Consider the following 14570-nt stretch of genomic DNA (forward strand, 5'->3'; position numbering starts at 1 on the left):
AGAATAGAAAAATAATTAAATAAAAATAAAAGAATAGAATCTAAAAGAATAGAATAGAAAAAATAGAATAGAAAATTATAGAATAGAATAGAATAGAATAGAATAGAATAGAATAGAATAGAATAGAATAGAATAGAATAGAATAGAATAGAATAGAATAGAATAATGGTGGCCCCTCCAAATAGTCATAATGGCACATTCAGAATAAATTTGCTAGGTTCAAGTGTATTGTATTTTGGATTATTGTATGAATTGAAAATAAAATATAAAATATATTATTATAATTTGAAAAATCATTACTACATGAACTTTGTCAAAGCATAAAACATCCTCAAGTGCATGTTATGTATTTTATGTTTAATGCTTGTATAAAATACATCATATAAAACAGGTTTTATTTTTTACAAATAAATGCAGACAAGATAATCAACACATAATGAATCTTCCTTGTCTTTTCTTAAAATACTTGATTCATGTAACTGCAACAAAAACATTCTGAACACAACCGAAGGCATTTTATTCCTGTACAGGGAATCAGCTCTATATAATGTCCTCCATGGTGTTTTTGCACAGCAAAACTGACATGGTAACTTTTTACTTGATTCATGACTTATTCTTAGATGGCCTTAAAATAGAGAGTGTAGTATAAATATTTACATAATTGCACTGATATAGCATTACTAGACAGAATACCAACAGTCAACGTTGCTTTTGAAATTGACCAGAAAAGCTTGATTTACACGTAAGCATTTTTTCCATAAGTGCTCTGGGTTTCTCTCCTGGATGCAGATGCTGAGTAAACTGTTTCACGGGTGGGATGGTATGAGTAAGCACTGCAAGAGAAAGATATAGAATGTAAAAAATGTGCCCGCAAACACACTGTATTAATAAAAAGCACTTTAAAAATAGTATGACTGACTGTGAAAAAAAAAAACTCACGTCTTTTTTTCTGTGCCTAATTTGCAGCTGAACATGAGACAAACTCCACCACAGATGGCGAGGACAGCAGAGGCCCATCCAATGTATAAAGCCTCTCCAATCTCATACCTTCACCACACACACAAAAACATAGTTAAGTCAAAACAACACACAATGGATTCACCTTTTACTTTTGCACATGTATTCCCATGTTTTTGACACGTGATTACATTCACATTTGATTTTCATGTTTACTTTAAAATGTTCCAAAACCACATCTTCCGTTTGCAAAATATGCTTTACATGTTATTTTAACTACACTCAAATTTACCAGAAAGTTAATTCTACTCATTTGAAAAGAATTTTGAACTCAGTGTTGAAGGAGTAAGTTCACAGTACTCATTATAGTTTTTTAACTCAAATGGTTTGTAGCAATCAGTTTCCTCAAACAGTTTGAGTTGCCTTAACTTATTGGGTTTTCCAGTACTCAGTTGGTTTGAGTTCTCTTCATTTATTGGGTTTTACTGCACTCAAATTGCTTTGTTTACTCAAATGGATTAAGTTCACAGAACTCATTAGGATTAGTTTTTGAACTTAAAGGGTTTGTTGCGATCAGTATCCTCAAATGGTTTGAGTTAGCTTAACTTTTTAGGTTTTACAGTGTAGAAATTGACCGATATCAACTTTTAGAACTGATACCAATACAATAACTCCCTTCTTCCACACAATGTAAACAACGATGGGATCCACACAATCAATTTGTGTACGAACAACATGAAGGAATGAAGTTAAGTTATTCATTTTTACACGTTTAAATGGATTGAACATAAAGCAATTGGGTTGTCCCCAAGAAAACCTCAAGAATTTTGTTGTTTCACTTTATTTTATATATAATAGCTTGAACAAACACTAAAGATTATTTTTGAGTGTACAAAACAACTCTTATTTATACACCAGTAAACAGAACTTTGTAGTTTGAAGTGTTTTTAAAGTGTTTTTGTTTAAAAATAAAACAATTGATGCATTAAAAAGGAGATATAAATAAACCACATTGATCTAAGAAGTTCAATTACGAAACAAGCAAACGCATATATAAATGCGACAGCTTTTGTGCTGCAAAAAACAACACTGTAAATGCAACTTAACCTACATCTTTTCTGCCACTTTAGGTCAGTGCATTTTCTCGAGCTGTAAAACACATTGAGATTACACTCAATGTGCAACACACAAGCCTCATATTGACTGTAGTACATTCGCACCCTAATCTGACGAAGAAGACATTGTCTAATAAAGTTGTTTTTAACAATATTCTTTGGTGAACAAAAGTTTCCTTGAAGTTTCATATGAATATAGTTAAACCACTGAGGTCACATGAAATGCTTTTACAATGTTTTTGGTTCCTTTTCTGGACTTCTCAGATCCGTTTCTGTCTATAAAGTGTCAGAGAGCTCTCGGGTTTCACCTAAAATATCTTCATTTGTGTTCTGATAATGAAGAACAGCATGAGGGTGAAAATATACTTTAAATATCAAGAAAAAATATCTTAAAATCGATCGTTACCATAACGTGACCAGATGCAATTTTGCTCATGTGAAATTGATGTTTTTTGTAAGGCTTTGAAAATCGCAACAAGAAACTTTTCAATTTAATCTGTCTAACATAGTTAAGCTGTGTAAATCTATCAGTAGCTACTGAAGAAACACATGGTCTTCATGTATAATCAGGGGCGGATTTAGTGATTTGGGGGCCCTAAGCAATTCCAGTCATGGGCCCCGAAAGTTTTTAAATGCACCTTTTGTGCTTTAATTTATTTTTAATTGATTCATTTTGCTGTTTTAATTCTCATATCACTCAGTCTCCCTTTCAACATTTTGTCTTAATGCAAAATAATAATAAGACCATGTAAAGCATCTTGTAAAACTTTTAAAATGATTTTTTAAAAAACAAAAACGATATATAAACTTTTTTTTTTTTAACTAAATCTTTACCTTTGACTGCATCGTGATTGAGGGTGGAGGACAAATTTGTACATTTGCGATTGTAATAAACATTAAACTTATTTTTTTTAGACCCTCATCATACAAAAACTGATGGAAAATTATGTTATATAAAAAATTTATAGATATAACTAATACTTCTGTGTATTTATTTGGGGGCCTTCAGATTTTCTGGGGCATAAGGCTGCTTATCTTACTTATTATTGTTTAAATCTGCCCCTGTGTCCAATCACATGTTAACATGAGATGTGAAATATGTTGAACAAGTCATTAACAGTTTTGTTGATTCTTAAGCAAAATACAGAATAGAATACAGTATTTCTGTACAGAATCACACTCTTACCCTACAAACCCAAAAGCATGTTACTTTGTACAAGCCTAACTAAGGCTCTGCAGTTAAGTATTGGCTATAATAAAATATAAATAAAACCTTTGACATACAATAGTCAGAAAGTGAAAAGGAAAAAACCTAAATGATAATAAATAAGGTGAATAAATTAAATCAGTCCTTATAACCCCCTTACATTTGCACTGCCACAATATTTCAAACAACTTTTCTATCTTTTTTATGTGAACACATTTGAACACTTGTAGACAAAATGTGATCACTTATGCATTACTTTTGTTTCACATATTTCACATGTGATTTTAATTTTAATTGCCAAATGCCATGAGAATAATAATCACATTTCACAGATTTCAAAAGACTTTTGGCTCTAATTGTCTTCCATATGTCTGGTTTAACAATTAGAAAAGCGTATGAATTTAAAAAAAATACTAACATGCACATTAAAATATTTAATAAATACTAAAATATCCCACAAATTAAAAATGTCTATTTTAACGTGATGGCTACTTTGATACTTGTTAAAACTGCAGATGCACCTGCTGAATGAGATTAAAGAGACAGCAGAGGGCAGCGTTTTCACTTTTCATTTCTTACATCTCGGGTCCACATTTCCACATCAGGTTACTTACTTTTGCCCAGGGTAGAGAGGGTTGAAAAACTCTTGGGTGATGTTGGCAGCGTACCATGACACTGATATCATCGTGCACAAACCTGTAGATGGGATTAAAGGCATAAAGATAAACAGATAAAGCAATAAAGCGTTCTGAATGGAAACCTGATAAGGACAACTTTAAAGACAGCCGTGTTCTTCTCTTGAAATACATATTCATTTATAGGCCTATTTCATCAGGCTTCTTTTGAAATACGTAGCCTATATATTTAATAATACTGGGTGAGAGATGTGCTTTACCTTGCAGGAGAAAGAAAACGCCTCCGGTACCGGCTATTCTGCCTTTGAGCACGTAGTTTTCCCCGCCGGCCTTCGAGCACTGCATGCCGATGAGAGTCGCCACCACCCCGAATGTGCCCGACACCACCGCCGCAATCATGAGAGCACGGGACGCCTGGATGTAACCTGAGCGAAGAGTAACATGCACCGTTATATTTTACTATTATAGGAAATATATTACTATATTATACTATACAATTATAGTAAATAATTTGATAAACTTGTTGAAAACCTGAATACAGTGTTGAAAAAGGAATATCATAGAATAGATAGGAGTCCTTAGGCTGTAGGCTAAAAGAAAGAAAGAAAGAAAGAAAGAAAGAAAGAAAGAAAGAAAGAAAGAAAGAAAGAAAGAAAGAAAGAAAGAAAGAAAGAAAGAAAGAAAGAAAGAAAGAAAGAAAGAAAGAATAAATGTAACGTTACATACAGTGAAAAAAAATAAATAAATAAATAAACGAATACTTTTTATTTGTTTAATAACAAACAAATGTAGAAAAGACTGACAAAGAAAACAAGCCCGGCAGCAAAATAATCAAATTAAATAAAAATAGAACAATATTATTAATAACAATAATTAATACGTTTTATGAAACACAATTTATAATAATGATAATAATTGATAAAAATAAATAAATAAATAAAAAGGCTACAAATAAAGTAAACTAAACATAAATAAATAAATAAATAAATATAAAGATTTTATTGGATAAATAAATACATTTAATAATTAGGCTAATTAAATTCATAAAAAATTTAACAAAGAATGTTAAATGGATGAAAGATGTGGCCTACATGAGTAACTGACTAGATAACAAAATAATTAAATAAAGAGGGAAGTAAAAAATTTTTTTATAAATACATACATAAATAGATATATTATTATTAATTATTAACCCTCATAAATAAATAAATATATATATATATATATATATATATATATATATATAAGCTTAAAGGGGCTAATCATTTTGAGCTTAAAAATGTTTTTTTTATTAAAAACTTATTTTATTTTAGTTAAAATAAAACAAATAACACTTTCTCCAGAAGAAACAAATATTATCAGACATACTGTGAAAATTGTCTTGCTCTGTTAAACATCATTTGGGAAATATTTAAAAGAGAAAAATTATTCAAAAAAGGGCTAATAGCATAGATAGATAGATAGATAGATAGATAGATAGATAGATAGATAGATAGATAGATAGATAGATAGATAGATAGATAGATAGATAGATAGATAGAAACACAAATTGTGGTTAATAAATGGAGAAAAATAAACATGCAATTAGCCTAGGATCAAATGTCAGTCTATAATCAGTCCCTATGCCAGACTATAAACAAGCAAACAAAAACAAACTAAATAAATAGATGATAATGAAAACAGGGTAAATAGTCAATATAGTTGTAAAAGAAATAAAACGTGAAAATAAAGACTAAACTACAATTAGGATAAATGCTAAAATAAAAAAGATCATTGAAACAATAAATAACAAGAGATAAACAAAGTCCGATAAGCAATACAATTTACTTCACTCATTCAGTCGCCCATAACCAAACAAATAAATACCGACAAGGGAAATAAACAGGCAAATCCTAAACAAATAAAAAAGAAGACTAAATTACAAATTAGGAAAGAAAGAAAGAAAGAAAGAATTTTCTAAACACAAACACTGCAATCAAAGCTCTCATCCAAAATACAACTGACTTGCATTGTTTTTTAAATACTATTTTAACTAATAATAGCAATAGTAGGCCTATAGCTTAAAATAATAGCCTAGCTAAAAATGTTATGTCAAATTTTGTCCTGACCAGATAGAGCGAGCAGAGACGGGAATTCACGGCACTGGTGGACCCCTGTCGAGTCCGTGGCGCAGGACATCCACAGATTCTCATACAGGGTCGATGTGGTGATCACAGTCCCGTCTAAAGAGGACACTTTCCAGTAGCGGTTAGGAATTGTGATGCCAACCATTGTCCAACTTACAAAGCCAAGAAACAGAGCCACGGCTTCAATGATCGGATCCATTGTAGCTGCAGATTAACACAAACTGCAAAAATCATCCAGGCTTAGTATTCCTGTGAGAGTTTGTCCTTTATTTGTTTTCAAAACCCGAACACCTTTTGCTGAAAAGTTATAGAATATATCCAGGTTTAATTGGTTTTCTGTTCCATGGAGAGCTGGACCGCACCAGTGTGGCATCAGATAGAGTTGTGAGTGTCAGCGGGTCTTTATAGGCTCTGTGCGCCCTCCCCACACGCGTGCACATCTCACATTAGTTTTTTACACCCCGAAACTCAACAGGTGGTTATCAACAAAGTCCAATGGTCGTCAACTGACCTTCACTGGCTATGTATCCGCTATGTCTTGTGGACTCAAACACGCCGTGTGCATTGTAAAACGCGATAAGTTGATTTCACCTAAACAATGCGAGAAACATGACAAGCATGAATACCTTTAAATAGTTTGAGGTTGCAAGACTTGCTTCCTTTTTAAATTGACCTAAATGCACAATTTATTTGGTAAAACAATCAATGAACTGAAACCGGATAAAATGTATTTAACGGGATATTGCGAAATATTGGATTTCAAATGTGTTTTGAGCTTTAGTGTTTGATTTCTTGTTGTAACGCGATCCCCCAGAAATTATTCATGTCTATTTACACATATAGTACAAGCATAAACGTGTAGCCGCTTTTGAAAATTAATATTTTTTTCAATTTTCAGTAACTGTAGACAATATATTTTTGTGCATTTATCAAAACAGATTTAATTTATTATACAAAACAGTTACATTCATTAAGATAAGAGTTTGGTTACCTCATTAATCGAAAGATGGACCTAATCCATTTAAATTCAAACTTGTTATTGCAATAACAAAACAACAAAAACAAACAAACAATTAAACTACAAAATGTCAACTTAATTCCATATTTATATACTCAAAATATGATGTCTGCTGTTCGTTTAAAGTACTTACATAAAATAAGCTGAAACAACAGTTATTGAGGTTTTCTTTGGGAGAGCTTAATTGTTTTACGTCCAATCCACATAAATCTGTAAAAACCAATAACTTAATTTCTTCATGTTGTCTGTACACAAATTGATTGTGTGGAACCCACCATTTTTTACAGTGTACATTAAAAAAGGTTTTTGGTGCTTGTTTAACTTTAAAACGATCAGAATTGACACAATTCTTGAGGTTTTTTTTGGGGACAAACTTGTTTTATGTTAAATCTACTTTATTTGCAAAAACAATTAAATTAACTTATGTGTTTTGTGTTGGGACTGCATGAAGGAATTTTGTGCAATCTGGGCCGGTATAAGATTCTGACAATATGATAACCTTGGATAAAATTTTGGTTTCACGGTATTGTGCTCACTGCTCTAAAATACATTCTTTTTAAATGTCTGGATAAAAAACAAAAACGTAAAAAATATATATTTTTGAAAGATTTATTATATTTTGGAGAAGTAAACATGTCAGGCTGAATAATTCACATGAATCACTGCCCTTTGCTGTCTTCTTTTGTTTTTAAAAACACAGATTTCATGACAATTTAAAACAGCATCTTTTAAGATTTTTTTCTGCTGGAGACACTGTTGTCCTAAAAAACAAAACAAAACAAAAAACAAACAAAGAAACAAACAAAAAACATTACACACACCTTATCAGTATTGCAGAAAATTCTGGCGGTTTTAAAACCTTGACTTTTCCAAACCGCGGTATACCATGAAAATACCTTTATCCAGCATTTTTCACAGTGACAGTGTAAAAAAGCAGGGTTCCACACAATTTATGTATTTTGTTCCAACACAAATTAATTAAGCTAACATAACAAACTTAAGTGGGTTGCACAAATTTTTACACCCCGAAAAAACAATAAAACAATAAAGTCCCACTCCCCCCCAAAATTTAATATTTTCCCTCAACATATTAATTTGGATGTACTAATTTTTGGACTGCATCTAAAGTTTTTTTTTGTTAGATTAGTTCCAGTTTTGGCATTGGTATAATGTAATATAAACATAATTATACTACGAAAGTATAGAAAATATACATATTTGCTAAATTTAAGTATTCATTCATTCATTCATTCATTCATTTTATTTTCAGTCCGTTTATTAATCTGGGGTCATCACAGTGGAATGAACCACCAACTTAACCAGCACATGTTTTGCACAGTGGATGCCCTTCCAGCTGCAACCATCACTAGAAAACATCCATTTACTCCCAGTCATACACCACAGACAATTTGGCCTACCCAATTCACCTATAGCGCATGTCTTTGGACTGTGGGTGAAAACGGAGCACCCAGAGGAAACCCACAACAACACAGGGAGAACATGCAGACTCCACACAGAAACAACTAAGCCGAGACTCGAACCAGTGACCATCTTGCTGTGAGGCTGGACAAAAACCAGTAGACTGAGGAACAGCTTTTTCCCCAGAGCTGTCTCCCTTTTGAACTCTACACCTCACTGACTCTTTTTCCACCCCCACCCCACAAATTTTGCGCATATTTATACATTGCACTGGTTCGCTTATTTGAACTGTACATACCCACTGCACATGGACATCTGTAATTATGTACACACCCACTGTACATATACATTTGTAATTATTTTTATCTATCTGCACACTTCTGATTATTAATAGCAACCTGTACATATATCTCTGTTCATAGCTAATACAACCTGTATATAATGTTGATAGCACATCACCATAGTATTTCTATAACTGCACTTTATAACTTATACCTGTATCCTGCACTTGCAGCTATAGCACTGCAGGTTAGACCTAAACTGCATTTCGCTGCATTGTACTTGTACATGTGTAATGACAATAAAGTTGAATCTAATCTAATCTAATCTAATCTAATCTAATCTAATCTAATCTAATCTAATCTAATCTAATGTCTTCTTTATTAAATATTAATATAATATTAATGTATTTTTAAATATTGTCTTAACCCCCAGCTTTTGAACAGTTGCCATACAAAAAAAATGCAAAACCAGAGATACTTAAATAACAAAGCTCTTTAACAAAAACAAAAGTGGTCGAAATGAAAAAACAGCAGTGACTATAGTATGAACAAAGGTAAAAACTACATTTCTGAAAAATACAGTAGTCCAAAAAAAAAAAAAAAAAAAGAGTAAGCCCTTGCTTTGAATGACTTCTGCTCATCTGTGTCTCTCAAAGGACATCTGTAGTCTCTTGCTTTGGCTATACAGTGCATGTGGTCTTCATCTGGACATACATGGTTTCATGGACTTTAGAACTGCTCAAAATGTAAGAATATAGGTTGTTATGATTTTGATCTCCACTAAGTTTGCAATTTCAGATGCAGCCTTAGTTTTTTCTTGCGGGGACTTGTATGCTTCACTTTGGTTCCTGCTTCTTATTGTCATGACGCTTTGATTACCTCACACCTGTTTATATTTGAGCTCATTTATCTTGTGTAAATCCTTCAGTTTAGTTTGTGCAGTGCATGCCATTTCATAATGTCTGAAGCCAGTGCAGATCTTGTTCTTTTAACAAACTATATTTATTACATGTTTTTGCAAAAGAAAGAAAAATGTAATAAACACAACAAAGAGAACACACTGTCAAAACTGCTTTAAATTGCTTTGTTGAATCAAAGTAAATGTTCTACTTATCTCAACTTACATTAGTCAAACTAACCAAAAATTAATTTACTTATTGAAAAAAGTTTATTGAAATAAAAATTAGCTGTCATTACTTTTTATCATCATGTTTTTGCAGTGCAGAAGACATTTTTAACCATTTCAAGAAATGTTTTTGGCAATTATAGAACAGCATTTATTTGAAAAACATTTTTTGGCAACAGTGTAAAGTTCTTCACTTACTCTTTTGATTATTTAATGTGTCATTGCTGAATCCCATCCATTAATATATATCAACAGCAAAACTCCTGATTTTTGGACAAATAAGAGCCATCTGAAATGTACTGAATGCGTTAATAAACACAGCTAAAATAAGCAATGACTCACCCAAATGATTCAAACATTAACCTGGCCTTTTAATAACAGATAGTTTTAGTGAATAGGCTACTCGGACATTTAGTGAAACGTTTTAAGAGACGTTTTTTAAAGTAAATCTCCAAAGGAGTCACTATCAAAAGAGGGAAAAGGGTAACTACTGCACGCAGTGATTAACTCAACAACTGAAGAAGCGACTGACAGTGTTTATCTGTTACTGCTTTTGTCTTGTGTTATCTGTCCCACTGCTTCCGATATCCTCATATATCCATCAGCCGGCCTGCAGACTAACAAACGCCAAATTACACTGTAAAAAATACCTGTTAATTAACCAGATTATTTACAGTTGTGAATTGCATTATGGGACCTTGATCTCTGATCTGTCGACTTTTGATGATGAAAATTCAACTCTACAGTTTAACAGTGACTTTACTAACATTGTAGTAGTTTGAAATAGTATAATGTATAAGAAAAATTATATATACACTGTTAGACATTTCTGTAAATTACACAGTTATTTACTGTATTTCACCCAGTGTAATACTGCAAATTCCTTTTACGGTAAATAACTGTATTTACCGTTGCATTATGGGAATTTAGTGTGACGTCGAACAACATATACAGCGATGTACTGTATTTGTAAAAATTCGTGTATTATACTGTATTTTCCACAACTGCTTCAACGCCACCTTGCGGCGATTCGACTACTCTGCACCACATTTTGCCTGAGGACCCTGGAGCAATTCTGGAGGACAATTTATTAGTGTGCCTGAAGAACATACTGGATTTAACAAACTTTACTCTGGTAAGCTGAGGCAGTGTTTCATTTTACAGAATGTTTTGTGGACGAGAATAGAACAAAGTAAAGTATAAAGTTGGCTATTATTATTTTCTCTGGCTTGGCGTTATTTCGCCCATTTGAGAAATATATCATCTATTAAGATGTTACCTTTATTTAATTTATTACATTAACACTACTATTACTTTAAATAAGACTGTTTATGACTATTAGCCATTGTTCTCGTCATATCTTTTTATTTATTTACATAGGAACCGGTGTTGCAGCGGGTTTTGGTTTAGGAGGGAACCAGAGGTATGCAGACAGTTTTGGAGGACACTTAGAACGAGACAACGGTCCGGCAGAGAGTGTTTTCCCCCAGAAGAATATGAATGAAAGACCATCAAATAATCCAGGTAAAAGCGCGTCTGTCTGTGCTGACAACACTCGACATTGATTTGAGCACCTCTATTAGCATTTGTTTGCTCGGCAACATTGGCTGAAGCGATCTTAAAATGGTAATGTTAACTGTTAGCTAAACTGAGCTAAGTTTAAACTGAATTGGACTCAAACTCATTTTAACGTGCAACGTTTATCTTATATTGATTTATACTATATATATTAGATGTTGTGAACTTATTTTTCTCTGGTTTAGAGTAACTTATAACGTTAGCTTGAGAAAATAACATCGCGACGTAACCTATAAGAACGTTAACGTAAATCTATACAATATGCATAGAGGTAAAGTTGGTTTTATATTCGCACATTCGTTCATTTAGACGACTCTATACTGTTTACCATGTTACTTTGAATATTCGATCAGAATTAGCATGCCAGTATGACTTGAAATCAACATTAACACTGTTTATTTGACCGTGAGCATGTTGTACTTTGATAGTCATTAGCTGCTAAAATGATTTCGCTATTTAGAGTTTGCAAATAATACTTTTATGAAATTAAATTATTAAGGGGGAAGTCTGAATCTGCTAATATAAAACCAATTTTACCTCTATGCATTATGCTAATAACCACCTTTTTGCTATTTATTGTTTGCTAATTATTTTTTTATCACAACTCTTGACATTTGGTTTAACATAATTGTTACCATTATATTTTTTTCTGTTTAGAAATGGCTCTGGCACAGCAGCAGGTTTTGTCTGAAGAAACAAACAGCATTTCGGAGGAACATCTTGATCAGCACAGCCTTATGCTTAAAAAATAAGCAAGACCAGTAAGCAACCAAGGTAAACAAATAAAAAAAAAAGTTGTGTGGAGGTTGTGGATTGTAGCATGGTATTCTTATCTGTATTTTTGGCTTTTTTATGGTCTCAATATAGAATACTGGAAGCCTGCCTGTGCAAACTGGACCTCATACAACAGTAAGTACTGTACATCTATTTGTTTCTCAATATAGTAACGTTACTTTTAATACAAAATGTGTCACATGTTTAGTTGCTAGCTAAATAAAAAAATCTTTTTCCCTTTTTTATTAAACCATTTAGTAGGGTTTTTTTCATCTTTGTTTATAATATTTTTGAGCAGATTGAGGTCTGTCATGGGTCAGACATTTCAAAATACAATAATTAGTATTGGGATACATGCATTTGTCTATGTATTAAATGTCCTTTTCCCCATTTCATGTTGCCTAAATATTTTGTAATAAATAAAATAATAAATTTTTTTGTATAAATAATTCCAGAGGATGAAACAAAATGCACAGCAACAACCAGAGTGAGCCAGAAGATAGCAGGAGAAGTACTGAAGAGAATGACAACCATGAACAACAGTGAGTTATCCTTCTTTCACCAGCTAACTGAGAACTTGGATTAGGTGAGACACTCTCAATAATTGTATCAGTATTCAGTCAGTTTTAGTTTATTAGGAATACATAAAAAAAATAGTCTAATCTGTCCTGCAGTGAATCAACCCATCACAAATGCTACAATGTTTTTGTAAAACCTTGTTAGGGAAAAAAATAAACAGGACATTCTGGTTAGTTATCTTTTAAACATGTTAGTGAGCAGATTATGAGCAGGAGCCAGTTGCTCAGTACCAGCTGAAAACTAGCCCAACCTAGCTGCCATGCTTCAAAATAATTAACCAGTATATGATTTATTTTTTTAAACAAGCTTCTTCTATGCTTATGTTAGTCTGTTTGTCCTTATCCAGAGTTCTTCATAATCCTGGAACTGGGCCAAATCCTGACTAGATGCTGTGGTGGTCATGGAGGAGTGAATCCTAAAAGACACACGTGATCAATGAGTTTCCGCATTGATCCAATGGGCCAGCCTGACCACCCGCTGGTGAACTTTCAAGCCTCCGGTGCCTAGACTGCGGCCTTGCACAAGTTTGGCTAGAGGAGAACTGGTCGTGCCCAACTGAGCCTGGTATCTCTCAAGGGATTTTATTCTACACTTTCGTCAGTTGGTGAAGTTTGCTCCATGCCACTGTCGCCACTGGATCACTTGGCTACAATTGGTGGATCGGTGGATTTGCTCTTCAGTGTTTGGACTTTTTTAGCAGTGACATTTACTGCTTCAATTCTGAAAACTGGACTGAAGCAGCTTCAATTTACAAGAACTTCTATGTTAAGCTGCTTTGACATCATTGATCTACATTGTAAAAGTGCAATAGAAATAAAGATGAATTGCATTTGAACATGTGAATTCAGACCTTGTTGAGCATTTGACACCAGAACTAGTAATATTTTAAAGTTGGGTTGTTTCTGAGTCGGCTAATAGTTACAAATATTTATTTTTCCAACAATATGCAATTCAGAAGTTTAAATTTTTATTGTACATGTATGTTCTAGTGCTTTGTGTGATTTATTTATTTTTAATGTGTTGATTTTATTGCTTAATGTAATTTTCACACATTTTCCTTAAATGCTTTAAGCATTATTAATGTTTTAAAGAATGGAATATTTTGTCATTGTGTCTGGTTTAATGTCAGTAGTACTTAGTACAATTGGGGTTTTTTTTCTCAACAATATGCAGGTCAGACACTTAAATTAGTTTTGTACATGTATGTTAATGTGCTTTGTCATTTTCAATGTTTTTTTTCTTAAAATAAAATATTTTGAATGATTGAAATGTAATGTTTTTACACATTTTTAAGCTTGTTTTAAGCATCTCCAATGTTTTAAATAAAGAGTGTTTATTTTGTTAATATTTTGTAATTGTGTCTTTTTTTAGGTCTATAGTATTAAAATAATATTAATAAAATTATATTATAAAATATTTAGGACAAAATTAAAAGGTTTACAGTAGCTAACTGTTAACTTAGGTTTTTACAGTAGTTAACCATTTTCAGACACTACGGTAACATGCTGTAAACGGATTTGCAGTTGTATACTGTAAATCTAAAATACAGTAACTTACTGGCAACAGTGTTGCCAGTAAGTTACTGTAAAAACCCTTTGAAATGTCTAACAGTGTAGATAAAGTCTCTAATGCAGAGGTGGCCAAACATTTTCTTACAAAGGGCCAAAAATCTAATTTGACTGTATTGCATTAAAGTTGCCATTTCCTAATTTATTTCACAATATTCAATTATAAATAGCAAAATTACTTTAATTG

At 32.4% G+C, this 14570-nt stretch overlaps 1 protein-coding gene and 1 long non-coding RNA gene across 2 annotated transcripts; one reads left to right on the forward strand and one right to left on the reverse strand.

Annotated features, from left to right (window-relative positions):
• Window positions 1-340: 340 nt before the first annotated feature.
• Window positions 341-6402, reverse strand: cldn15a (claudin 15a). The gene is given in 5 exon segments (NM_200404.1): window positions 341-833; window positions 940-1047; window positions 3894-3975; window positions 4175-4339; window positions 6023-6402. Coding segments are annotated over 5 exon segments (669 nt in total). The 5' UTR covers window positions 6240-6402; the 3' UTR covers window positions 341-736.
• A 4953-nt stretch (window positions 6403-11355) lies between these two features.
• LOC141375437 (uncharacterized) lies at window positions 11356-14160 on the forward strand. Its single transcript, XR_015495023.1, has 5 exons — window positions 11356-11408; window positions 12120-12236; window positions 12330-12371; window positions 12692-12778; window positions 13162-14160. It is a non-coding gene; the product is annotated as an uncharacterized LOC141375437 (long non-coding RNA).
• The last annotated feature ends 410 nt before the right edge of the window (window positions 14161-14570 follow it).

This window comes from Danio rerio, chromosome 7 (genome assembly GCF_052040795.2).
Source record: "Danio rerio strain M-AB ecotype USA chromosome 7, GRCz13ab, whole genome shotgun sequence".
NCBI lineage: Eukaryota > Metazoa > Chordata > Actinopteri > Cypriniformes > Danionidae > Danio > Danio rerio.